Source organism: Stegodyphus dumicola, chromosome 6, assembly GCF_044657685.1.
Source record: "Stegodyphus dumicola isolate Sdum_Otavi_A_Nest chromosome 6, ASM4465768v1".
Classification (NCBI taxonomy): domain Eukaryota; kingdom Metazoa; phylum Arthropoda; class Arachnida; order Araneae; family Eresidae; genus Stegodyphus; species Stegodyphus dumicola.
In genome coordinates, this window is record NC_140773.1 from 107,515,185 (window position 1) to 107,542,761 (window position 27,577).

At 31.1% G+C, this 27,577-nt stretch overlaps 1 protein-coding gene across 2 annotated transcripts in view; it reads left to right on the forward strand.

Moving 5' to 3' along the window:
- Prp6 (pre-mRNA processing factor 6) overlaps positions 1–27,577 on the forward strand; it is a 131,801-nt gene that overhangs the window by 71,812 nt on the left and 32,412 nt on the right. For both annotated transcript variants that reach the window (XM_085818787.1, XM_085818786.1), the window contains exons 11-14: positions 12,476–12,540; positions 12,950–13,077; positions 14,075–14,200; positions 20,149–20,610. In XM_085818787.1, the coding sequence (XP_085674913.1) occupies positions 12,476–12,540; positions 12,950–13,077; positions 14,075–14,200; positions 20,149–20,610 (781 nt within the window). The remainder of the gene's footprint in view (positions 1–12,475; positions 12,541–12,949; positions 13,078–14,074; positions 14,201–20,148; positions 20,611–27,577) is intronic.

The following is a 27,577-nucleotide window of genomic DNA, read 5'->3' on the forward strand; positions in this document are numbered from 1 at the left end:
TACAGTACGAAGATTGGGAGGTTCTCCCCTTTCTCCGCAAAATCTCGAATATGAAACTGTTACAGTTCGCTGCAAAACAAGCAACGGACTTTTTTTTTTTTTTTTTTTGTCACTTTCCAATCTGGATTGAATAGGACTAAAAGTTCTGCGGTCTACCAAACCAAGCGAAGAATGATTCTATTCTGAAAATTTAACGCCATCTGTTGAAAATTAGAATGAAAAACACCCCAGTTATTTAGTTCTTTATTCTCCCAATACCGGCAGCTGTTGATTTTGACTGCGTAATATCACGTAGGGAAGAATTACGGCGCACGTATTGCGCAATAAGGCTTGGAATATTTTGCAGAGATAATTAATTTTGATGTTTTGTCCGAGATTTGTTTATGAACACTTAAAAGAGTTTTACTGTGCTTGATAAGCAGAATATTTTTCAGTTCCATTGGTTTATTTTTATATGATGCACATATCGAAATGTCAAAAGCATTTATTTAGCGGAAAAATTTAAAGAGCGGCTACAGTCTACCCTCCCCTCCGCTCCTCTTTTTCAAGTTACGCTCGACAGTCCGAATATTCGCCAATTTCCAAGTATGCGGGTTAGTTAAGATTTTACTGTTAAAGGATGACTGCATGAAGCAAATTTCTGTCTTCTGATTTCAGAAATGTTCCTCTTTTTTACTTAAATTACTTTGCTTGCAATATCTGTTAAGAGAAAACTGATATACAATGAAAATTTAGAAAATGGTCAGAATTTAGATTTAAATTATTTAAATATCAATATGAGTGCAAAAATAAAATTGTATTTATTATTAGGTTCCAAGTGAATACAATAAATATGCCTTATTATTATTTATTTTCTCTATTTTGAACCGAAATTTCATCATTAAATCTTGTACTATAGTTTAGTTCTGCATAGTTTTTTTTTCCTCTCATTGTAAACTAGTTCTGTAAATTGAACTATTATTTAAAATTTAAAAAAGAAAAAAAAAAAAAAAAAAAAAGTAATTGTTTTCCATGGTTGAGGTAATGCTTATTCTTTCTTAATAAATGCTGCATTTCTCATATTTTTAAATTACAAGTCTAATTTTTAAGGTTATGCAGTTGTGTATAATGTAATTAGACAGGTGCTTATTTTTTTCTTAAAATGTTCTTGAAAAGTGCTTATAGGTGCTTATTTTTTTAACTAAAATGTGGCTATGAACCCTGGGGGACTGAAAATAAAAATAAAGATGGAGTAGGAAATTCATCTGGTGGTCAAACTTAATTTTATGTTGAATTTTCAGCCTGTAGAATTTGTGAGCGGAGAAACCAAGTTTTCTTCGAGGCTTGAGTGGGAGCTCAAAATAATTTTTTATTTTGGTCTGAAAATTTCTAGACTAAGGTAGTGGGGCCAGCTTGTCTTACTGTAGGCTTGCCTGCGTAAGCAGCATGGGGTCCGCATTTTCCTGGCCGATGCATTCCATAGTTGATGGCTGCTTTTCAAAGCCAATGTCCGAGTCATAGGATAAAGAAATTGTATTTGAAAAATCGTGTTGAATTCTGAGAAATTATCTCTCAACTCCCAGCTCCTGAAGATTTCATTCTTTTGATGCATTATGCAGCTCTGTATGAGAAATATGACATCTGAACTCGTGTGAGCAGCGTTTTCCTGTCAACTACTTCAAAACTATTGATATTCCAAGCTTCTTTCCTTACGTTTTCTGCAAGATGTCATTTTTCTTGAACTGGTATTTTGTGTGGATTGATGAAGGACAAATTTCAAGAACTTGATAACTTAATCCTCTGCAGAATTTGCGGTTAATTAGAGACAGAGAGAACACTGAATCTTAACCGATCCTTGCAATTGATAGTTTAAAGAAATCCAACTGTCAAAATTGTAAAAACACCCTTGTATTTAGCGTAAGTATAATGAAACACTCAATTGATTTCGAGGGCAGCTAAAGGTCCCTCCTCATCAGGAGAAAGAAATACCAAGAAAGAAGAAAATAAAGGAGAAAAAGTCTCAGAAACAAGTTCTTTCTCCTGATGAGGAGGGACCTTTAGCTGCCCTCGAAATCAATTGAGTGTTTCATTATACTTACGCTAAATACAAGGGTGTTTTTACGATTTTGATTGTCACATTAGCGTGTTTCTCTTCTAGTCTAAATCCAACTGTGTATCATTTTTGCTTCCTTGTACGAAGTAAAAAGGAAGTATTGTAATCGTGCAAAATTATGGGTATCGTATTTCAATTATAAAGGACTCTTTTTCCCCCCAAAATTATAAAACTGATTTAAAATGGATTCAAAGATATTTTTTCGTGGCGTCTATACATACGTACGTACGTATATCTTGTATAACTCAGTTAGTAGCCTCAGAAAATTGAAATTTTATATATAGGACTGCTATAACATGTAGATCTGCACCTCCTATTTTAGGTGCAATCAGCCACGCCAAAACGATATAAATGTATATCAACTCTGTTACTCAGCTCAGTGAGCTCAGTTTCTTTATTCTTATGTGTTTGTAAATAGTGCATTTTTTGCTTTAAAAATTATTGAATTATAGTGTTCTTATATTCGAGTTAAGCTTTTATGCCTTTAGTTAACCTGCATATTATAATTGTAGAATTATCAACAATTTAAAAGTTTTTAAGTGTAAGCGGGTTTTTTTTTTTTTTTTTTGCCATAGCTGCCATATTTGTTTACATTTGAAACTTTGCAGAATAGTGAATTTGTTGCCAATCTAAAGAAACTAAGCTTTGCAGCAACAAAGTAACATCTTCTTTTAATATTGTGAATTAAATTATGCTTAATTCATTCTGGAATTATCATTTAAGTTATTAAATTTTCTCATATATCGACTCAACATCCACAAGAAATTAAGTTAGTTTCTATGGCTTAAGTGTCTTTTTGCCAAGTGAGATTAAAAGTAAACTTTCCGTTTTATGCACTGAAAAATCTGTCTTCTTGCCCGCTAGGATAGCGCATGAGTAGTACTGCAAGGCCAGCACATGCGTATTAGGTAACCAGCGCTGAATCGTCTGTGAAAACTGTTTATTTTTTATTTGTTTAGTTTCTTTTATACATCGTTGTAGATTTATTACAATATTTGAATAGACCATATGGCAATGATTAGATATTTCTTCAGATTTTTTTTTTTTTTTTTTTTTGGCATTTTGAGTTTTAAAATAAATGAGGTGTATCACTGTTAAGTCAACCTACCAACAGAGTATCGCTATGGTAAATAAATACAGTGAATTTTAAAAAGCACGTTTATTCTATTGTGGTTTATGTGCTATCGACAAAGTAGATTTAATTCAATTCAACAAGTTAAAATGAATTGCAGGAAAAAATATGTATAATTTAATGTTCTGTACAAGTGTCATGTGGTATACACATCCTATTTTTTTTATATAAATATACATATATATGTACACCATTGTTGTTATTTTTAAGGGGGGGTAATTTTATTTCAGTTTAATTGATAGAAATGGAATTTTAAATTTGAATTAAGAGAAAATTGATTTTGCTTAATTGACTTTAAAATTAATGTCTATAAAAATGTGTAAATTATAATTTTTTTTGCCTTAATTGTTAATGATTTAAATGATTTGCTACTGTTTAAGCTAAGTATTGGAATGCTGTTGACACAATTGAATATGTGAAATTTTAAAGGTGGTTATTATCCATATGTAATATAATTAAAGAAAGAAAATCAAATATTTAATTACATAATGGTGGAAATACTTTACAGTGATTAAAGTAATCTTATATTAAGTGGGTTATGCAATTTTGATAAATGATAGGATTTGATGTGGAATATTATTTAACTGTTGCATGTAAGGCTAATTTGGCCAGCTATCTTAATTTATGATATTCTAGAAAGTAATAAATATGTTTAATGATCAAATTTTGTGTGTGTTATTTTGTTATTTATTTGATGGTCTGTCCAGCCACTCCATTTGTTTGAGTCATAAAGCTTTGAAGAAACATGGAGGGTAGTTTATTTAAGGTATTGTTAATTATTTTTAAGAATTAAAAACACAGTGCTTGTACTAATCACTTTTTATACTTATTATTATTATAATGGGTGATTACTGATGAATTGTTTGGTTATTTGAAGGTACTGAGAAATTATTTAAACTTTATTACAGTCGAAAGTCTTTAATTCGGACTCGGCAATTCCGGATTATTGATTTTTCCGGATTATAGATCATCAGTTTAAATCTGGTAAGATGGCATGCAGAAATTATAAAATAAAAAATATGAAACCGTAATTTATAAAATAATGAGCAATTATGATCTAAATGGTATCAAAATTTACAAAAAAAGAAGCTTAATATTTATTTGTTTACTTTATTAAACATTTCTTTCAACGCGCGCATGCGTAAAGCATACATTACGCATAGTCGAAATTGGAAAATTGTAACCAGAAAACTATTTGATGTGTACTCGGGATATTTATAATGACGAGGAATTTGATTTAAATCATATCAAAGACGGAGTACATCGAGATGAAATACTACATTTAGTAAGAATTATAAGCCGAATAAAATGAAAACATCTGCCCTGAAGATAAGGATAGTGCTGACAAATCAACTTCCAGTTCATTGTGCGTCACGATGTTCCCCCCTTCCCCACAGAGCAGCGTGAAATTAATAAACATATTTTGGAATGGTTAGAAAAACAAAGAATATGCCTTTATCCATTTTTTGCAGCAATTCCACTTTTTGTTTGATGGACATCGAAACATACTTTCGCTTTGTAGATAAGATCCTTTGGCAGCTCCAGAATCGGAAATTCTATGTGACGTAATCGAAAGTTCAAGCTTACTTTTATAAAATTGCATTGACAGTCTGCAAAAAAATAATAAGCCGGATCCAATTCGAAGATTAAGGAACAACGCAATCTGCAACATTAACTGAAATAGATAATTAGATATGACTTACGACTTACTTTTTTCTGGTCATTAACTACTAAAGAGTTTTCGCCAGTAGATCACATTAAAGTGTACTAGGCAAAGATATTTTCAAATAAATGGTACTAGGGAAGTACCAACACCCGTGGGCGAAGAAGATAATTTTAGCTTAGCTTATACTGTCCGTTATACATTAAATGTGCATGCGTAAACATATTATGCGTATGCGTTGACGCATGCGCAGAAAGTTTGTAGCTTTGAGGTCCGGATTATAGGTCATTCTGGATTATGGGTGTCCGGATTAACAACTTTTGACTGTATTATTATTTTTTCGGGGAACTGATTGATTGATATATATGAATATTTTTTTTCTGGTATGAGGTTTAACTCATGGAAATTATTATTATCTTTTGAGAAAGTTATGGAATTGATTTAGTGTTTAATACGTGTGATTAGAAGTAATGGTATATTTTAAAGAGAGAAGTAATGGTATAATTTTAAAAAGAGATAGCATTCTTATTTCCCAATAACCAGTGAAGATTTATTCCACTTTATTGTCAGGTAGTTGATTAAATAAGTGTGAATTTGAATTTTGTTTGGGTTATTTAACTTTAAGGATATGAATTTATTATTTTAATTTGGTTTTGGATCAATCACGCAGTTCCTCTATACAGTATAAGAGTTTTTTTTTTTTTTTTAAATATATATATATGTATATAAATAAGTTAATATTACACTCAAATTTCTCATATAACACTGTTGGACCACAAAATTATAATAATCCATTCTGAATTTTATTTCCTAATCAGGCTGGTTGCATGTAGTTTTCTTCATTTGTAATATAAATGCAAATCCATTTCTTTTAGAAAAAATTCCATAGAGAGAACCTTTGAGAGCTGTGTTGTAACATATAAACAAATCCAATCCTTTCTTCCCCCTTCTTAATTTTTTTAGTGTCTTTTCTTTTGTGCAAATATGCATTTATGTACCAAGATGTGCAAAATATCAATATAAGTGATGTCTGAATAACTGTAGAAAGTTAGATATATTGTAGAAATGAGATACCCTTGCTAAGTTCTTCCTTCTGAAAAGTATGACTTTTAAAATTTTGAAGTAAAACTCAAAATATGTATATAGATTTTTCCTGGGTATAAAGTTCTTTCATATTAAGTAATACTCCTAAGATATATTTGTATAATATCAAAAATATATATTTTTATGAAAGACTCTAATTATCTAAGTAAGTTTTAAAAATACATAAAAAAAAGTCTTTTAACCCTTCAGTGGTCAAGAGATTAAACAATTCTTTCTTCACAAATATGCATGATGTCTCTTAGTCATAAATCTAGAATGCGATAGCTCATTCATGACCATTAACTTGTTAAAAATTTTTTATGCATTTTTTTCAAATTAATATGCAAATCAATTGAGTAACAACTTTATGCTAAACTAGGCTTTGAAAGCATATAATTGCAAATAAAATAGTTGAATTTCGATATATAATGTTGCATGCAAAACAAATATTGAAAAGCCTTGTACATTATTTATGTGTTAAGTTACATACTGAAAACTTTGCTCTTCCAGAAAAAAGTATTTTTCTTGTATATATTTGTGTACTATTTTGATGTTTTCAACATTTTTGTCTTGTAGCAATAATAATAACAAAATCAAAATACATAATCTCTGATCTCTGTACTATTTTCCAATTCTGTTGATGTTCTATATTTATTTTCATGAAAATTTACTACTATCCTGTTCATTAAAGATATAAATAATATCAAAACTATAAAATCAATGAAAAGATAGTTTATATGTAAAGGGTTTGATTTTTGTTCCTCTCTGTAGATAATTATATACAGTCAAACCTTGCTATAACAGATTTCAAGGGAATTGAAGTTTAACTGACTATAATTGGTGGTTTGCTCTATCTGATATGAAAAGAAAAATCAATTATCTCACAAAACATGTAAAAATTTAATGATGAATCATAGAAATTTCATTAATATTATCACATCTACCACAAGAAGTGAAAAATAAACATAATGAAAAATATTTAATTTCAATTTTTAATATGCATAGTATTAATTTTGTAGGTCATTCTTTTCCACATTCTATCTTAATAATCTTAACTGATAAATTACGCAGCATAATATCATTCTTAAATTCTTCCCTCAAATTACACATTTATGGTGATGAAGAATTATTTTAATTGTGAAAAATATAAGTAAAAAAAATCAATTTCTGTCATTCTGTCTTTATCAATTTCAATTTCTGTCATACTATCTTCACTCAGATCTTTGCATATAGATTGTCTTTTCATTATGCGGATCTACACATTTGGATCAGCATACTAAACACATTTTCAGATATTTGATTCTGTAACAAGTCATTAAGATTTGTCTAGTGCTAGCATTTCATCTAGAAGTGAAGCATTATATTTGATGTATTTGTTATATTTATTCAAAATACTTAAAGCCAGCTGCTTTCTGTAATGATACTTCAATTTCCTGATTATGCCTCAATCCCTAAATGTCAAATATTTCAAAATGACCATCATAGTATCAACCTTAAATGGAGGGTTGATGAGGTCTCCATTTAAAGTTTAGCTTCGGAGGATTTAAATGGAGTTCTGTCTTAACAGCTCAATCAAGCAGTTTGAATCGAATCCAAAACCATTGACATTCTTTGGTTCAATGATCACCAATCACCAGAGTTGTGGCTAAGCTTTTTAGCACTCGGGGACAACTGTAGATTTCATGCCCCCTTATGTTTGCCAAAAATGGAAAACATTTAGTTCTAAAATTTTTTAACATCAATTTGGCATCCCTGGATGCTGCACCTGTCTTCCCTTACCTCACTCTAACTACTCCACTGATGATCACGTACACTATATGGTGTTAAGATATTGCAGGTCTTTGTTTAGAACACGCACAAAAAGGAATGTAAAGGTAAAAGAAATTTAATGTGAAGGTGTTTATCTTTACATATAGAATGTGAGTCCTAACATCCTAAGTGTGGATGATTTTTGAGGGTTAGTTATTTTTTTCTGTAAAACTGTACAGAAATTATAGAAAAAAATATGAAACAAATCAATTGAATATACCCACACATTCATTTCATGTTTGTTTCATTATATCCGATTTCATACCTTTCAGTGTTTGGTATAGCAGTGAATAGGAAAAAGTGGATGGACTGAAAGATTTATTTGTTGTAAGCTGGGCTTGTTACTGCCGAATTTGTAATCTGTCACGTTCCAATTCATAAATCAGACTGTGCATATTTGGTGAAGACATTTATGCATACGAAATTTCAAAGCAATCAGATGATTCCATCTTGGAGAGTCGATTTTTTTGTTATGGAGTGTATATTGCTTAACACTATTTATTAGCTTAAAATTAAAAACAAATTAATTTCAGTATCTAATATGTTTGCACCGAATAAATTATTGTTGTTAGCATCGTTTATGACAATGTTCAAACAGTGATTACAACAGGGCACAAAAAATATTACAGGTCTGATATCCAGGGATGTATCCAAAATTCTTTTGTGCACACTGCTATATTATTGACAACAATATAGCTTGGAGTTTCAACCGGCAATGCTACAGTTTCTCCAAAACGTTTTCAATATCTGGAGTTCATGCATAATATCTATACTATTTATATCGCTTTGATTTTTATCAGTTAATGCTTTTCCCAGTTTTTGACATAAGCTGAACTGATCTTGTAAGATATATGTGAACGAAAATACATGATGTCGATGTGCATATAGGGACACGTTTGACAAATTGCTTAATCCTTATTTTGTGTCTACTGTTGCAATTGTAGCAATTTGTACAACATTTATCTTATTTTGTGATTATTTTTTTGGTGATTGCTTGTTGTTATTGTTATCCAACATAAAAAAGTTAAGTAAAGCTACACATTATGTTAAATAATAGCAGGTGCCTCAACCCCGGACAACAGAATGAAGGTAACTTTAACTCTACCAGACAGACTGGGACACCAATCCGACCTGCTAACACTATATCATGGTATATAGACTTCGGTTCTAGAAGCCCTCAGGGGGAAACCAAGGAAGGATATGAATATGCAGTTTTGAGGCTCCTGGCGCCCTCTGAAAACCTCGCAATTTTAAAAGCTCGCCGAATTCGCCAACTCCAACGATGGGGGTGTTTCACCCATGATAACCATGAATATCTAATTATATAGCTGCACCACAACCAACAGACAAGACAGTACCATACGGTCCCTGCCGAGCCTGAAACAGCCATTACCAGTGAAGCCTGAAACAGCCATTTCAGTCATGTGGAAACTGAATTTAAACACCCGTGGCCGAGAATGCGTGTTTCCCAGGTTTTACTTGAGTAGACTCCCAGAGGGGCATTCAAATAAGACAAGGATTTTCTTGTTCAGACAGGTAGCAAGACGAACTGCTTGTTTTAATGATTGTCCTGTGCCTTTTTGACTCAGCGCCGTCGTTCGCTGCACGACCTTGCACAACCTTGCCTGGGAATGGTGTGTCATGCTTGTGACTTGTGACTTAAGTATCTAAAAAGGTGTGTGGTGCTGATACAAGAGACAGCTTGATCAAGATGACCATCCTATCAAAATGTATTATGTCAGAATTTTCCCAAAAAGTAACTTGTAAAGTGCATTCTTTTGAATAACAACCTTAAAAATGCTAAATATATTCACTGTTTGTTTGCTAAAAATCAAAAAGTAAAATTGTCAGAAATTTAAAAAATGTTGTTATTTTTAGGGGGGGGCAATGTTTTTTGAGCTCTTTTTACTAACAAATAATTTGAAAGTGTAGTTTTAAATTTTGTTTTTGTTTTGACATGTTGCTCATGTCCCAAAATTTGCATTATTCTTAATGCATTTCGATAATAATAAGTTTAGTAATTCTAAAAAACTGATGAAAAGTAGCAACATTTTGCAGCTTGCAAAATTCTGAGTGTAATGTGCAAATGGAAGATATATTTTTATATGAAAGCATTTTTTTTCCCATTTTTCATAGCTAGACAAGAGGCAACTTTACCAGGGCCATAATAATAGAAAAATTTGTAAAAATGCCTTTTTTGGCCCTCCCTAATGTGCAATGAGGTAAAGGGTTTTTTTAATCTTTTAAGTAGCTAAATCTCCTCAAATGGAGTGTATCGCTCACTTTGGGAAACTGTGGTTTCTATACATATTACATATATATACACTGCTGGCCATTAAAATTGGAACATCAGGAAGGAATCATCTGATGAATGTCAAAGTCGCATGGAACAAAGATTGAAATATGCAAATGATTAGTATTTCAGAGCATTAAGACATTGCTGGAGGGAGAAACATCTAAAGCACTGCATAAAAGAAAAGTTGTGTAGTAGATTTCTCATTCGGAAAGCACTTTGTAAGGTCGAAGTTTGCTCAGAATATTGTGCTATGCCTCAAATAATAAGAAATGCTTACCAGAGAGTGTCAGAATTCGATAGAGGCTGGATCATTGCCTATCAAGAGTGTGGATTATCGTTCCATGATATCGCAAGTTGCACCGATTGACATCCAACCACTGTCATGCACATATGAAATTAATGGGTTGCTGAGGGTCATACTGAACGGCTTGCAGGATCTCAATGCTCTCCCATGAATGATGCTCAAGAAGGCAGACATACTGTGAGGTCAGCCCTGAAAAACTGTACAACCACATCACGGACTATTAGTCAGGAAATAGGCATGTTTACAGCATGCCCAGTATCCACTCATATGGTGTATCAACGTTTGCAGCAGCGTGAACTATCAACATGCCGACCATTACTTTGGCTTCCTTTAATAATGCAGTATAGAGAAAGACTGTTGTCCGAACAACAAAGCTGGATACAGGAGTGGCACAGTATTGTCTTTACAGATGAGTCCCGGCTCTGCGTGCAGTATTCTGATGGCCGTATACATGTCTGGAGGCTTCGAGGAGACCGCATGTCGCCTGCTTGCATTCGATATCAGTACAGTGGCCCTGCACCTGGTATAATGGTTTGGGCAGCCACTGGGTACATGATACACACATCTCTAGTTTGGATCAAGGGTAATTTGAAAGCAGATCTGTACATTTCTGACATCTTATGCACGATGATAGGGCTTTATCTAACTAGATAATGCAAGACCACATGTTGCACATCATGTTCCTATCTTCCTTGATACACAGGGTACTCGAGTGCTGCCCTGGCCTGAATGGTCTCCAGATCTGCCACCCATTGAAAACATCCTGTCTTGGGTTGCTGAGAGGCTGGCCCACCACCCCTCTACAGCTAATACGGTTGAGAGAATGTGGCAGAGACTTGAAGCAGCATGGAATGAGTTGCCCGTTTCTGTCATCCAAGCCCAGTTCGACTCCATGCCTAACCGGATAAGGGCCGTTTTAGCTACCAGGCTGTGGCAGCTGTTTCTACTAATTTCGCAGCCCTGTAAACCTCCAAACTGCTTGCAAATTTAATCATTTTGCCTTCATGCCATACTGTTTACATACAATAAATATCTTTTTCGTATTTGCTTTCTTTTATGGTGCTGCAATTTTAATGGCCAACAGTGTGTGTATATATAATGTATATATATATATATATGCAATTGAAGAATTGTGAATTGTGATACAGCTTTGTACCTGTGCAGGGAAACCCCAATGAATTATATATATATATAATTAAAGAAAAGAATACAAACTAAGAAAGACCTTTGTGGTCAAGAACTTTGTGCATTGAGCTACAAAATTTAAAAAACAAGTTAAAAGAAAATTCTTAGTGCTTATGCTAAAAAGTAGCTTAGATACTATGGTTCTGGTGACAAATTTTAACATAAGTAAAATAAAGTGCAATGAAATGTGTAAAAATTAAATAAACAATATTATAACTAGAATATTTACAAATAAAATTCAAAACTAATTGAAAGTAATATGTTGATCAAGGTAAGACAAACTTTAAATAATAGAATAAAAGTGTGACATAAGACTAGCAAAAATACAAAAACAAAAAAGCGGTAAATGGTAGATTAGCGCAATTCGAATCTCATTACTGACTCTTCAGGGGAAATTTATAATGATTTTCGAATCCAGCTAATTTCATATCGCGTTTCGTCGAAATAAACAATTGAAACTTATACGAAACTCTTTTTGAATATTAACTGAAAAAAACTTAGTCATATACCTCTCATATATATATAATTTCATATTAATTCTCAGTCTCAATTCTCATATATATATATATATATGTCTCTCATTTGCTTTTCAGTAATGAGTAAGATAAAATTAGGTTTTTTATAATATTTTTAGTTATTTCATTGTATTTTGTAATGGGTACATAAGTTCATTATTCAGTTACTTGTATTTAATTTAGCTGTTAGTTCCTTAGGGAAATTATTCAGTTTGGTTGTGGAAAATCAGGTAAATTTTGGGAAATTAAAAGTTGAATTTTAGTGGGTGCCAAGTGTTGATTGAAATATTTGCTGATACCATACATTTATAGCATTTCATTTTAATTTGAATTATTTCATTATACCCAAAATTTTATTTACTGTTAACAAAACTAATAAATGTATTTAATTTTTAGTGACATCAAAAAGGCCAGACTTTTACTCAAAAGTGTTAGAGAGACCAATCCTAACCATCCACCAGGTATGTACTCAAAAGATTTTAATTTAAAACTAGTAAAAACTTTTGCTCATGCATATCGTCATTGAGAATGTATTAACATGCATCTTCTTTGTATCTATTTCTAATTACATTTATTGCTGATTACATTTATTTTTTTAATTGCATTTATTTCTAGCATCTGTCTTTTATAAGAGTTATAAGATTGTTTCATTAGTAAAAATATTCATATATGTTTTGTGTCAAATAAATGAGAAAAATGTCATAGAAGCTATTAATAAGTTCTTGTTTGAAAAGAGTTTTAAGAGTATATATTTTTAATTTAAAATTTTATTTAATAGGTATTGAAGTAAGTTTCTTTATAATTTTGAGCTCAATTGATCATAACATATTGAGGTATGTGGATGAAAATGATATTAAGAATTACTTTTAGCTTGGATAGCTTCAGCTCGACTAGAAGAAGTCACAGGCAAACTCCAGACAGCTCGTAATCTAATTATGAAGGGATGTGAAATGTGTCCCAAATCAGAAGATGTTTGGTTAGAAGCTGCTCGTCTGCAGGTATTTTGTTTTGCTTAATTATTATGCAATACAGAATTACTACCTAATAATTATTAATTTATAGTTTCTTAACAAAATACTTTTTTCAGTAAATATTGGAATTTATTATAGTGGACATGATTTAAAAAGTAAGCTTTATTGTATGGATTTATATTGAAATATTCTGTAGCTACTTTTAGCAATAAATTTTTACAGCACAAAATTAAAGAGTTTTCTCCCTTGTTTAGAAATTTAATCAAATATTAAATAAAAAAATTCTAAAATAGTTATATTCGGCCTCTTTTATTGTAAAAAAAGTTTTAAATTATTTTTTACTGTTACTGTATTAAAATTTCTTAATAAAATTTTCATTAAAATCTTAAGTGTGATATAAAGGGCAAAAGAAATTGAAATTTTCTCTAAATATTTTTACAAATTAGTTACTGAAAATATTTATTACTCTCATAATGTTTAGATTTTCATAGGAACTATATTAAAAATATGATTTAATTTTCTGTATCTTTGATTGCAATTAATTGAAAAAGAGTGACTTTGAGTACATAATTAAAACTGGTATTTGCAGTCAACTGGTATTTGAAATTAAAGCTTTTGTATGTTTTAGTTGCTCCTTTGTCAAAGTTTTTTAACACAGCAATTTTTATTGCATGTCATCTGGAAGAGATTATCATTAAAAACCAATACATTCTGTATATGACATTAAATTATAAAGTAATATATTTGTGCATATGTATATTGATTAAGTACATAATTGAACCAGTTATTTCAATAATAAAAGCTTTCGTATGTTTTATTTGCCTCTTTCCTAAAGTTTTTTTACCATGGTAATTTTTATTACATGTCATCTAGAAGGGATGGTAATTTTTATTAATGTTATTTGGATCATTTAAAATCAAGACATTCTGTGTATGGCATTAAATTGTAATGCAATATATTTGTATAGTTTGAAAAGTAATTATAAATTATTGAACAGTTTTTAATAATTTATAATTTCTTATAGCCATCTGATTTAGCCAAAGGAGTTATAGCTCAAGCACTTCGTCATATTCCTGCATCAGTTAGATGTTGGATTAAAGCTGCTGAACTAGAAACAGAGCTCAAGGCTAAAAAGAAAGTCTACAAAAAGGTAATGCTTTATGTCTAATAAAAATTATTATTTTTATTCTTTGTATGGCTTATAATTTTGGGAAAGATTTTTCCTCATGTAAATTTTACTACCACTTTCAATTTTTATGTAATTTAATTGTGAATGTCATCATAAATTATAGTATGGCTGTTTCTTTCTCCATATGTTCTTGATTTTTGTAATGAAAAATTTTATTTAGATTAGTCATATAGTTTTCATTCATATTAGCATATTGTCCATCAAAACACTTCTAAGCTATTTGCAACATACTAATCTCATTTGAACAGTCAAAAGGTTTTAGAAACTGATAAGATTTTTTTTTTCTTTTGAAACTGTGATTCATCTGTTTTGTTATTTTATGAATAAATTAGTTGCTTTATGTAGAATTTCTTGCAAATGATGAATTTGGAACTGATATTGCATGCATTTTCCTATGCACAAAATTTCTCTGTATGAAAAAGTTTAAACAAAGAAGCAGGTTGGTTGAACAGGCATATGGGCCGCTACCTCAGTTGGAGCGATATGGTAGTTGCTCGAAGTTGGCGACAATGGATCATGGAAGGGATAGTCTACTGTCACAGAGGATCAGGTTGTCACAGGAACAAAAATGAGTGCGAGGATCACACAATCATAAGAGTGGCCACTTCTGCACCATCATCTTCATTTATTACCTCTTCTCCACATTTCTTTACAAAATCCGTTAATTGGAAAATTTCACCTTTGTTTTGTGATATCCGAAAACCTTTAAAATTAGCGGCTATCATCATCAAATTATCTATCCTTCACTATACATATTTGGTTGTGCATCATGAGCTTGGTGACTAACGACAAGTTGTTCCGTTAAATTTTATCTTGCTTCCATTGCGCACTGACACAATTAAGCCTGAATTGTATTAGTTTAGTTATCTATTATACTTATGTCTATTTCTTGCACATGCGTAAGGCTTATCAGAGTTCTGAATAAAAAAATTCCCACATATACTTAAGCCTTATTGAGGGCCGGCGCTAGATATTTTACCGCCTGATGCTGCCTCTCTGTGCGTCCTAAATTCTGCAACCCGTTGCAGCCATACGAGCCCTGCCGCTGGTTCTGGGTTTATGTGATTAACAAATCAGTTATTCTTAATTCAAATAGCCCAAATGTAATCTTTGAGTCTACAAGTATCATCAACGAAATCTATTTTTAGCATATGGAAAGAAAATTTTGGTAAATTTTTCCTCGTCAACATTTTTTAGCGCATTTAACTTAAATCTGTAATCATAGTCAAGCGTAATGTCAACATAAAAGGTTACCATACTCCTTTAGTATTCAATCACTAATGTTAAGGCATCGCTACATGAGTCATTACTCAAGTTGTCATGTTTTGATAAACATACGGTGATGAAAGGAAAGTATAATAAATAATGATTCGCCAGGTTGGCATCAAATCAACGATGTATCTTTTGTGGAATGTTTTCGTTTGAGATTGTGTCAGGCAGATACACGGCAATGGAGCCAAATTACTGATCATACAAATTTAAGCTAAAATGGTTGTTTCTTCAATAACAAGGTATTTTATTTAGTGTCGAAGTGATATTAAGAATCGAGGCTCTCCAGATGTTTTATTATGCGCAGAGGGGAGGAATCGAATGCGCATGCGTAAATCATATGAGAAAACATTATTGGTGGTTTTGAGGTCTGGATTTTAGATCATTCTGGATAATTGGACATCCAGATTTCAAACTTTGTACTGCATTTGTTGGGATACACGATTACCTCTAGTTGTCCTTCAAGCACTATGAAACCCCGCAGTTACGTCGACGACATTTTAATGCTGGTTGTACTGCCTATGCTGCCAAGTCACCCAGGAGCCATTTATCAGGCAGGCAGCAGTTATCTATATATTGTGTGAATCTCTGAACAATGTCTTCAAGGATATGACCTACTCCCATGGCCTGCCAGGTCACCAGACCTCTCACTAATAGAGCACATTTGGGACATGCTTGGAAGGCAACTGCAGGAGTCCTGGAATATTAGTGAATTAACTGCCCAGTTGCAAAGATTATGGCATGATCTTCCACAGGGGGTCGTACTTGATTTGATGCTACTCTGTGTTTTGGCTTGTATAGTGACCAGAGGTCGCTATACTACGTACTGATCTGTAAGATTTTTCATGCCATAACTCCTTAATAAAACGATCTTTTGTTTTGAATTTGTAATCATTTGTTTATCTTCTCATATACTGCATACATATAAAGTTTCGTGATAGTAGTTCATTTCCTTCAGGGTGCATATTTTTTTATTTTATTTTATTTTTTATTTATTTATTTATTTATTTATTTTTTGTCACAGAGTGTAGGAAAAGTAAGGCAAAATTGCACAGCATAAAAGCAGTGACAGCAGATTATGTCTTAGTATACTTAGGAGTCATATATATATATGTACAGTCAAAAGTCTTTAATCCGGACTTGTCGGGACTTCGGCGATTCCGGATTATCGATTTTTCCGGATTATAGATCATCAGTTTAAATCTGGTAAGATGGCATGCAGAAATCATAAAATTAAAAATATGAAACCGTAATTTATAAAATAATGAGCAATTATGATCTAAATGGTATCAAAATTTACAAAAAAAGAAGCTTATATTTATTTGTTTACTTTATTAAACATTTCTTTCAACGTGCACATGTAAAGCATACATTACGCATAGACAAAATTAGAAAATTGCAACCAGAAAACTATTTGATTTGTATTCATGATATTTATAATGACGAGGAATTTGATTTAAATCATATCAAAGACGGAGTACATCGAGATGAAATACTACATTTAGTAAGGAATTATAAGCCGAATAAAATAAAAACATCTGCCCTGAAGATAACGATAGTGATGACAGATCAACTTACAGTTCATTGCACGACGCGACGCCCCCCCCCCTACGCGCAGAGCAGCGTGAAATTGATAAACAGATTTCGGAACGGTTAGATAAACAAAGGATTTATCCATTTTTTGTTGCAATTCCATTTTTTGTTTGATGGACATCGAAACATACTTTCGTTTTCTAGATCCTTTGGGAGCTCCAGCATCGGAAATTCTATTTGACATAATCGAAAGTTCAAGCTTACTTTTATAAAATTGCTCTTACAGTCTGCAAGAAATTATAAGCCGGATCCAATTCGAAGATTAAGGAACATTGCAATCATCAACATTAACTGAAATAGATAATTAGATAATTTTAGCTTATACTGTCCGTTATACATTAAATGTGCACGTGAAAACGTATTCTGCGCTTGCGCAGACGCATATGCGCAGTCGTAAAGGTCTTGCGCGCACGCGTAAACGCCTATGCGCATGCGTCAATGCGATGCATGCGCAGAAAGAGTTTAGCTTTGAGGTCCGGATTATGGGTGTCCGAATTAACGACTTTTGACTGTATATATATTTTCACATTATTATGTATTCCAGAATATATAAATATTGTTAAATCATTTGCTAAAAGTAAATTGTTCAGCCCTAAAAGTAAATCAAATGTACAGGCATCAATCTTTTTCACGCTGACTCCTATTAAAATACAAGTGTAAACATCACAAGTGAACAATGTTCTTTTTATTTTGAATACTGATTTAATTTGCATAAATACATTTTTTCAAGATTCAATTCTTTTGAAATAGCGGTAAATTATTAACAGTAATATTTGTTGTTAATTATCTGATGAGTTATTTACCTTTTCTTTATCTTTTTAACTGCCTCAAATGAACTATGATTTTTGAATTAATCATGGACAATCAACTTAGGAGTTGATTTTATTTATGTGTAGCTTGTACAAATATATACATTCATTTGTAATTCATTTATGCTCCAAATTGTACAAAAGTGTTATCAGCAACAAAAATATTGATGGCTTTGTATTTTACCTGATGTACGTCTCATGTTACTATCCTCAGTAATTTTTTTAAAGAAGTGATACTGTTACTGTATATTAAATAATCTAAAGTAATTAGGTGGCAGCACAAAGGCCTTTTTTTATCAGAGATACTGTGATTTTCCTCTTAAGCTTACAGCTTTTATTAAACCTCAAATTATTAAAGTGGGTTGTAATGCACACTGGGCAAAATAGAAAGGGGCCAGTTCTATGTCTCCTGTTCTACTGGGCCGATTGACAAAATTCAAATTGCGTTTTTCATGTCCCGAAAGTGCGACTTAGGATATATATTAGATTTATATCTAGCATTGTTCTAACATAGGTTATTTTGACACAAAATCGGACTGTTTCTGAAATAACATATCAATTTTTTCCCATATTTTGATTCTGCAACTCAAATTATGCCTAGATATTAAATTTTGTAAAATTTGGTGCCAAATTTATGGAGAGATTCAAAAATTTGTCTTGGCACAATTTTTAAGTTTTTGCCAAGAATAATTCACTTGCCGAACTTCTTAATATGTGGCAACCAATTTTCCTTTCCCTTCCATTATGCTGGAGCGGAAAAAAAGATACCTCGTTCCTACCTTTTTACATTGTGCATGAACAGAAAAAAAGTCACGTTGTTTCTACTTCCAAATAATTTTTTTAGCAAAGTGTGTAAACCACATTTGATGTTTTATCACTTTCAACAAATATGCCAAATTTCAAAATGGACCATTATATAAATTCACGTATATCTTCAGGAATTTTGAATAATAAACTGTAATTTTTTGCAGGTTTACTTAGAAATACGTCTACTTTAAGATGATGGTAAAAATTGTACAGATTATAATCCAAAAACTTTTTTTTGAAAAGCTTATGAAAATTATTTAAAAATACAAATTTTAAAAATAAATCATAAAAAATGGATGAATTTTATTTGGAATGAACCTAAATTTCGAAATGGGAAAGGAAGACTCAAATAAGTTTAATAAAAAAAGAGAGATTAATAAATATATACCAAACTCAATTAACATTTACAAAACTTGGTAGTTTAGCGTAATTTGAGTCGTAGAATCGAAATATTGAAAAAAATTGGGATCTTATTTCAGAAAAAGGTCTGATTTTGTGTTAAAATACCTATATTAGAACAATGCTATATATAAATCTGATACATATCCTAAGTCGCGCTTTCGAGACACGAAAAACGCAAGTTGATTTTCGTCAATCAGCCTGGCAGAACGGGAGATATAGAACTGCCCCCCCTTTTTTGCTCAGTGTACATCACCAATTTTTTTTTTTATTTTTTATTTATTTATTTTTTTTTTATTATTATTTTTTATTAAGAAAACAGCATTGAAGGGGAATGATATGGTCTCCAAGCAGAATAGCACCACAGAAGTCAGTAGTATGTTATGGGACATTCTATTTTATAGAACCTAAATATAAGATAGTTTAGTTTTCATTATTATTATATACTTCATGTTATTGAATTATCAATAGTACATGTATATAGTGTAGAACTTCTGTATCATTTGAACTTCTGTTAAGGGTTACCTCAATTTAAATCAGAGTACTTTGCTTATTATACTTTTCCTCATTTTTAGGGAAGTTCTTTGAGTGCTGTTTTATAATTATATGCTATTTTTTACTCAATTAACTTATTTTATTGCTTTTCTAAAATTGTGCAATTTATGTTTTCACTAAATTCTATAAAAATTCTTCATGTTGATCTTCCTGTATGTCACAATCATTTTTATTCTTCCGTAATTTAGCAATGCAGTATTGGCATTGAAAAGATGTATGAGAGAACAGTTAGCTGATTTTATTCTTTTTTAGGAGTAAAATATTAATTTTTAGTATTTTTGTTGATTTTTTTAAAAATTTTCTGCTGCATAGAAATAGGTGATATTTTCATTCATATCAATGATTATTATAAAATAATCTTTCTCATTAAATAGAATATGATAACAATCTTTCTCATTGAATAGATTTTTTAAATGAAATATAGTGCTGTATTTAATGTAAAGTTACATTTTGTATTTCTAAATGTTTGGTTTACAGGCTTTAGGTCATATTCCAAACTCTGTGCGTCTATGGAAGGCAGCTGTTGAACTGGAAGATGCTGAAGATGCTAGGATTCTTTTAAGCAGAGCTGTAGAGTGCTGCCCAACAAATACCGACCTCTGGCTGGCATTGGCTAGACTTGAAACATATGAAAATGCCCGTAAAGTATTAAATAAAGCTCGAGAGAACATTCCTACAGACCGACTTATTTGGATTACTGCAGCAAAATTGGAAGAAGCTAATGGAAATAGCAGAATGGTTGAAAAAATTATTGATCGTGCTGTCACATCACTTAGAGCTAATGGTGTAGAAATCAACAGAGACCAGTGGTTAAATGATGCAGTTGAGTGTGAAAAAGCTGGTTCAGTGCTTACTTGTCAAGCTATAGTTCGTACTGTGATAGGTATTGGTGTTGAAGATGAAGATCGGAAGCATGCTTGGATGGAAGATGCTGAATCGGTATGTTCTTTCATGTAAATTAGAATTAAATATAAAATTATAAATCTTTGAATTTTATTTATGGTTTTTCTTTTTCCATCTTCCCCTTTTCCATATTTTAGGTAAATTTTATTTCATACTCTGCATGCATATTCTTGTTGCTCTTTCATAAAATATATTGAGGAAAATGAATGGTACCATATACATCATTCTTTTGAATTTTCTATCATTTTGGTTTAAAATAACTTTCTAATTATAGTTTCATTAGTTTTTAGAAATTACAGTTGTTGTAGGAGCCTTTTATGCTATAATTTCTAATAGTTTTTAGGTAATACAATTTATATGTCTTCTTATCATTACTTAGTAAAATTCAGTGTCTTTATTCCATAAATTCTAAATTTATGAATTTCTTGATATCTTAGAATATGTAACATTACATGTAAATACGACTGTTACTTGTTATATGATTATGACTGTTACTTGTTATATGATTGAAGCTTCACAATGCTGCTTTTCTGTAAAATAGAAAATAATTATTTCCTCATGTGCAAGGTAGGTTTAAAAAAATAATAAAGACTGTTTTTTTGAAGGGAGGGGGAGCAAATTTTAATAGATAGATAAAATACAATATAGTATATGTATATAATAATAAATAATCCAATAATAAGTGAAGTTAAACTGCATGTTGATTATACAGCATGGATTATTTAGTTATTTATGCTGCAGGAATTAATTTATTAGTTATACTGTATGAGTTATACTTTTAGTTAGTTATACTGCATGAATTAATTTATTAGTTATGCTGTATGAGTTATACTTTTAGTTAGTTATACTGCATAAATTAATTTATTAGTTATGCTGTATGAATTATATTTTTAGTTAGTTATACTGCATAAATTAATTTGTTAGTTATACTGTTAATTAGTTACACTGCATGAATTAATTTATTAATTGTACTGCATGAATTAATTTATTAGTTATACTTCATGAACTTGTACATGCTGTAAAACTTCATGCTTTTGATATTTCTCAATGAAAGAACCAAGACTTTCAAGATGTTTCCCCTTTTATGATGCCATTTCTAATGTACCGATCTAATACTGTAAAATATAGTAGTTCTACAAGCTATGCCTTCAGTATTTCTACAATATTATAGCAAACAAGTTTGTTTCATTACATGGAGTCATACAGGATGTTGTAAGTGTGTGTACACCAATGGAAAAATTCATTTGTTTCAGCAAAAAGTTTCCCTGTATCAAAATGAAATTAATGCTTCTCGTAAGTACTGATACACATATGGAAAAAATTTATTTGTTTGTCTCAGCAAAAAGTTTCTGTGTATTAAATTAATGCTTCATTCTTCAACACAAAATGCTATCCACAAAATGGATGTATGAATCTTAGAACTAATGTGATTAGTCAACAAATTCTACACTCGAGGTATTCTGCTTAGCTTTTTGCTGTACTAAACATTTATTTTGGGCCTGCACAATATTTTGACCATCTATTCAAAGTATCTAAAAATAGAAAGGAAAGAAAAGTATTCTGCCATCGTTTTACTGTGGCATACTAGTGCTTAAAAATTCAATCTCAGTGTTTATACTAAATTTATTTCAAGGATCATGTCACATGTTTTTCATCTACTTCAGCCTTACATATAAACAGAGATGTCATTGATGGAATAAACTGCACTTGTTTTCAGTAAATAAGAAATTTGTTAAATAAGAAAGTGCTATGAGTTTTCCGCTTAGATTGATGCCTTTCATTTGAATTTAAAATTTATAACTGATTTAGCAATTTTGAAAAAATATATTAATTGTTTAAAAATAAGTAAAATGTAACAAGATTAAAAAAAAAATGATTTTGCAGTCATAAAATGTGTGAGTACATTAAGTATTGTTATCTTCGTAGAAAGAATTAAATGTAAAATGCAAATTAAATAATTTTGAAAACTAGCATACAAAATGATAAAGAAGTAGATAATAATAGTTATTATTTTTTATGTGTAAAATTATGTGAAATAATTATGAGTAGAAGCCTTCAAAGTTTATATTGTGTGCAAAGGGTAAAAGGAAGAATATACATTCAGTTATTCATTACATAATTATAATATTCATCCACTATAACATGAATTACCCATTTTGCTTTTTAATTACATTACACATATTCAATTTCTTTGTAATTATTCAATTTTAAAATTATTTTAGCATATACTATTACCAAGGTAACAACATTAAATGTACTCGCACATTTTATAACTGCAAAATCATTTTTTTAAAAATCCTGTTACATTTTACTTATTTTTAAACAACAATTAATATGTTTTTCTGAAATTGCTAAATCAAAATTATAAAATTTAAATTTAGATCAATGGCATCATTCTACCTTGAAAACTCATAGCACTTTTATCAATTTCATATTACTGAGAATTTATTCCATTGATGAAAATCTCTGTTAATTTATATCTAAAACAGAAGTAGATGAAAAAGGTTAATGGATTATAAACATACCTCCATTTTGTAGATACATTTCGTGTTGAAGATGATTATTTGGACTTTCTCAGCCAGAATGAAAAGTAGTTCTAAATTCATGCAGTACAATTAATAAATTAATTCATGCAGTGTAACTAATTAACAGTATAACTAACTAAAAGTATAACTCATGCAGTATAACTAATTAATTCATGCAGTATAACTAACTAAAAGTATAACTCATACAGTATAACTAACTGCAGTATAAATAACTAAATAATTCATGCAATATAATCAACATGCAGTTTAACTTATTATTGGATTTTTCTTAGGGACCAAACAGATGAAAACTTATTTAAGTTTCTGAATTTCAGTTGGATTTATTTGCTTAGATCACATAAAAAACCACAGATCATTGCTATTCTGTTATAGAAATGACTAGCACATGTAATATTTTTTTTCATTGCTCACAGATCTTCTAATGGGGTAATAGTTAATCATGTAAAACCAATGTGTGGTACTATAAACAAATTAATGGTCTCTCAACTTGTAGTATACTACTTGCAAAGCCAAACAAGAGTTTATATATCTAAGAGTTCTGTATTATTAAATTCATGTACAGTAGAATTTCAATAATTAAGAAAATTTGGAGAACCAAAAGTTATGCGGGCAAGTTTTTCAGACACTAGATTGTATTTTCCTGAGTTTTGTTTACCATTTCTTTTTCTAGTTTTTACATTAATTCTGAATTTTTTCACATCAATAATTAAGCAGCACCTTTATAATTATTCAGCTAAAACTCGCTGAATGCAAAAGGAAGGCACAGCACCGAGAAGAAAGGATAAATGATGAAGAAATCTATTTCAAAACTCTACTGAAGGTGGAAAGAAATAAATTCGCTTACCTCTTTTTTTTTTTTTTTTTTCCCTGTGCATATGTGTCACTGGCCACCAGATTAAATTTTCTTTTTCTGGTAATCTAATCTTCTAAAGAATAGTAATCCAGTGATGAACATGAGATTGCAAAAACAACATTTAATGAAGATATTCTCAAATATACAATGCATAAAGGATTGCATTTAAGTTAATTGATTGCCAGTACTGCCTTCAGTATTTAATTAAACTTTTCAAATGCATGGCATAGCATGTAATGCCCTTTTGCTTTTTCAGCAATCTGCAGTGAGCTCAATGTTAAAAAAATTACTGTGCTCCTGCAATGATATCACAACGGCAACAAGATCTCTTGAATTGCAAGAGCTGTTTTATAAACATGCATTATAAAGTATTTTATGCAAAAAGGTGTGCATTAACCAAAGAAATTACTTCCAAGTAATTTTTACTCTTATTAAATACATAAATATATTGCTTAGAAAAACTCTAAAAGTGTTCCTTGCATGTGCAGTTGGATATAAGCGATAAATAAAAAGTGCTAGTATTAGCTATTTTCTCTATGCAATATTTTTCATTTATAAAGCCAAAAACCCTTATTCACCATTGATATAAACAAGTTTGCTTGTTGTGAGGAATGTAAACAACCGGTTGAGACTCAACATTTAAAAAGTTGGGAACAAATAAGTTTTTTACACATACTAACTGTATAAAGTTAGAATTAATTTTAAAAGACAGCAGAATATACACCCAAAACTAGTGATTAATTAAATATAAATATAAATATAAATATATGTATATATATATGTAGGGATACATGATCTGTGTTTGCTGTAAACAGAGAGGTCTGTGTTTACTACAAATCAACAGCAAATGGTAAATAAAAGAAAATGATTTCACTTCTTCAGTAAAAATATGTTATAAATATAGTGTACTTTTCTGTTAGAAATTTTATTTGCATATTCTAACGTCTTAAGCTATTTTATCGACTCTCACAAAGTTCTCAGAAAAGGAATGACCACCTCAAAAGTTCCCACGGACAGAGTATTTCTTAGCGAATTCTAGGAAAGAGGAAGTGACCAGCAGTAACAAAACAATCTCAGCTTTTTGTTCTTCTTATAGTTGTTCGAAGGGAGATATTGTTCAGTTCCCTTTCATCAGTTTATAGGTTCAGTGTCTCGGACCACCCGGTTTGAGACTCCCAGTTGGAATCGAAAAGTTCCCACGGACTTTTTCACAGGCTGTCTTCATCATATCCAGTTGTTAATCACAGTGCTCTTGCCAATCAAGAGGTGCTTCTAAAAATTACGGACAAATAAGGATCCTGGAAGTTTTTCCCAACATGCCCAGGACAATTTGAACAAAATCTTGGAACACAGTTCCAGAGAGGAGAGAAAAAGTGAGAGTTAGTTGCAGTAAGGAGAGAGAGAAACATTCTCTCGGTCTTTTTTTCAGCTCAGCCACGAGCAAATTTTTGCTTCGCTCTGTGTAGAGCAATACTAATATCTGCATGAGATACAGCGAGGTAGCCAGGTTCGCCGCTATCTAACCAAGAGCATCCTGCTCAGACACAGCTCAATCTGGCAACCACCGGCTTAGAGATTTGATTTATTCAAGACAGCTTTATCTTGAGCCTATCTTCATCTTGAACTATTTCTAAACAAGAACTTTCATCTAAACAGGAACTTATTCACCCTACTGGGAGAACAATATTTTATAAGTTATTATTTATTTTATTTTATTTTTTTATTTTATTTATTTATTTATTTTTTCATATAGCCTAGAAAAAACAGAAATAAAACCAGTTACGCTACCTCTTGTCTTTCGAATTCGTCACAATATGCATAGAGAAAAAAATTGTCTTGAAATTTGCCATGCTGATTTTTTTCAAAATCAGAATTTGGTTTGTTATAAAAAAGGAGCATGAATCGTAGGTATTCACAAGTTATCATAATTCTTTGTGTACAATATTTTTTTCACTATGGTAATAATGCTCTTAGTGAGACAGCCTTAGTCATAAGTAGGCTGGAGAGTGTAAGAAAAAAAGGAAAAGGGGGAAAAACAGTGCTATCCTTCTCACTTATGAATTTAATAAATCTTCTTGCAGTGAAAACTATGTTAATTATACTTAATATTTATAATTTCTATTAGAATGACTTTTGCATGCAATATACAACATATTTCTGCAGATAAAACAATAGCTAAATCATAAAAAAGGACACCCAAATCCATTTTCAAAAAAATTAGATTGAAATTTATATAAATTAAAACTATTATGAAATAAAACAAGTCACTCATCACTATTTAAAATCCTGCAAAATACTCACATTTATCATCTAAGGCTAATAGCTCCTCAAGTACATCCTCACTTTTGTTGTGAAGAAGCTTGTCATATGGGTCCCATTCTGTACTTAAGCAAGTTGATTTCCACTTTGTCATCAGTATCCCATAGCAAATCACTTTAATTGCCATCCATAGCGTTAGAAATTACACATTTTTTGAAGGATTTGGTCACTGTTTCCACTTTTACATCTTTCCATCATTTGATCAGAAAATCACACAGCATATCTAGTGATGCAGGCTGCATAGTTTCACCTTTTCTGTACAATTTTTCACCATTCATCATCCAGTTATTCCATTGCTCATGCATGTGATCTTTGAATTGTTTATTCAGAGAGGTAGCTAAAGTTTGTAGCAAGGAAGCTAAACCACTTGGTGTAAGTAATCTTAGCATTGTTCCGTGCTAAACAATTTTTAGTGCTTTCATTTGCATGAGAACAAAATACATCCCACACCTACAAACTGTGTTGATTTCATAGAGCACCTGGTTGCCTCAACCATGCATTTTCCATCCACAGTTTTCATGAAAATGCCTGGGGGTGGATTTTATTTTAGGAATAGTTTTCCTCTTGAAAATGACCATGGTTTTTAATTATGTTCCATTAACTATGCTTATTATTAGTACTGTAAAACTGGTTTCTTCTGGCTCGTACTTCTGACTTGAACAGTTTTTTTGCCTTTTATTTTCACAGTTCTCTAGTTTATCAAGTTGAAGTTCATTGGTGTTTTACCCTATCCTGTCCTTCTATTTGTACTGTAATATTTGATAATGGAAAGTTGTGTTTTTGCCTCATACCAGTAACAAATTTTTGAAAACTCTTGACTTTATGGTCAAGATCTCATGGTAATTTCTGTGTAATTCTTATTTACTGTCATATAACCAGATTTTTTTCTGTTGATGAAACAATTGCACCAACCTACTGTTGCTTTAAATTTTTTTCCTTATTTTGGATGGGCCCATGCCCACTTCAATGCATAAGCCTTAGTCATATTTCTTGTAACAACATAGCAATTCTGCCTTTGTACCCATTCTGCAAAGTTATTTTGTAAATCTGCTGAGTAATATTCCTTTCCTCATAGAGCATTTTTTCTTAGACATTTCTTTAATAGTGTCTTCATTCATTCTCCAATTTCTTACCATCTTCTCTTTTATATCAAAAGCCCTCGCTGCAGCACAGTTGTTGGACTTTTTAGCCTGTTTAATGACTTTTAACTTGAAGCTTGCTTCATATTTCTGTCTTTATGTTGGTTTTATGGTTAGGTCATAAAACCAACATAAAGACAGAACTG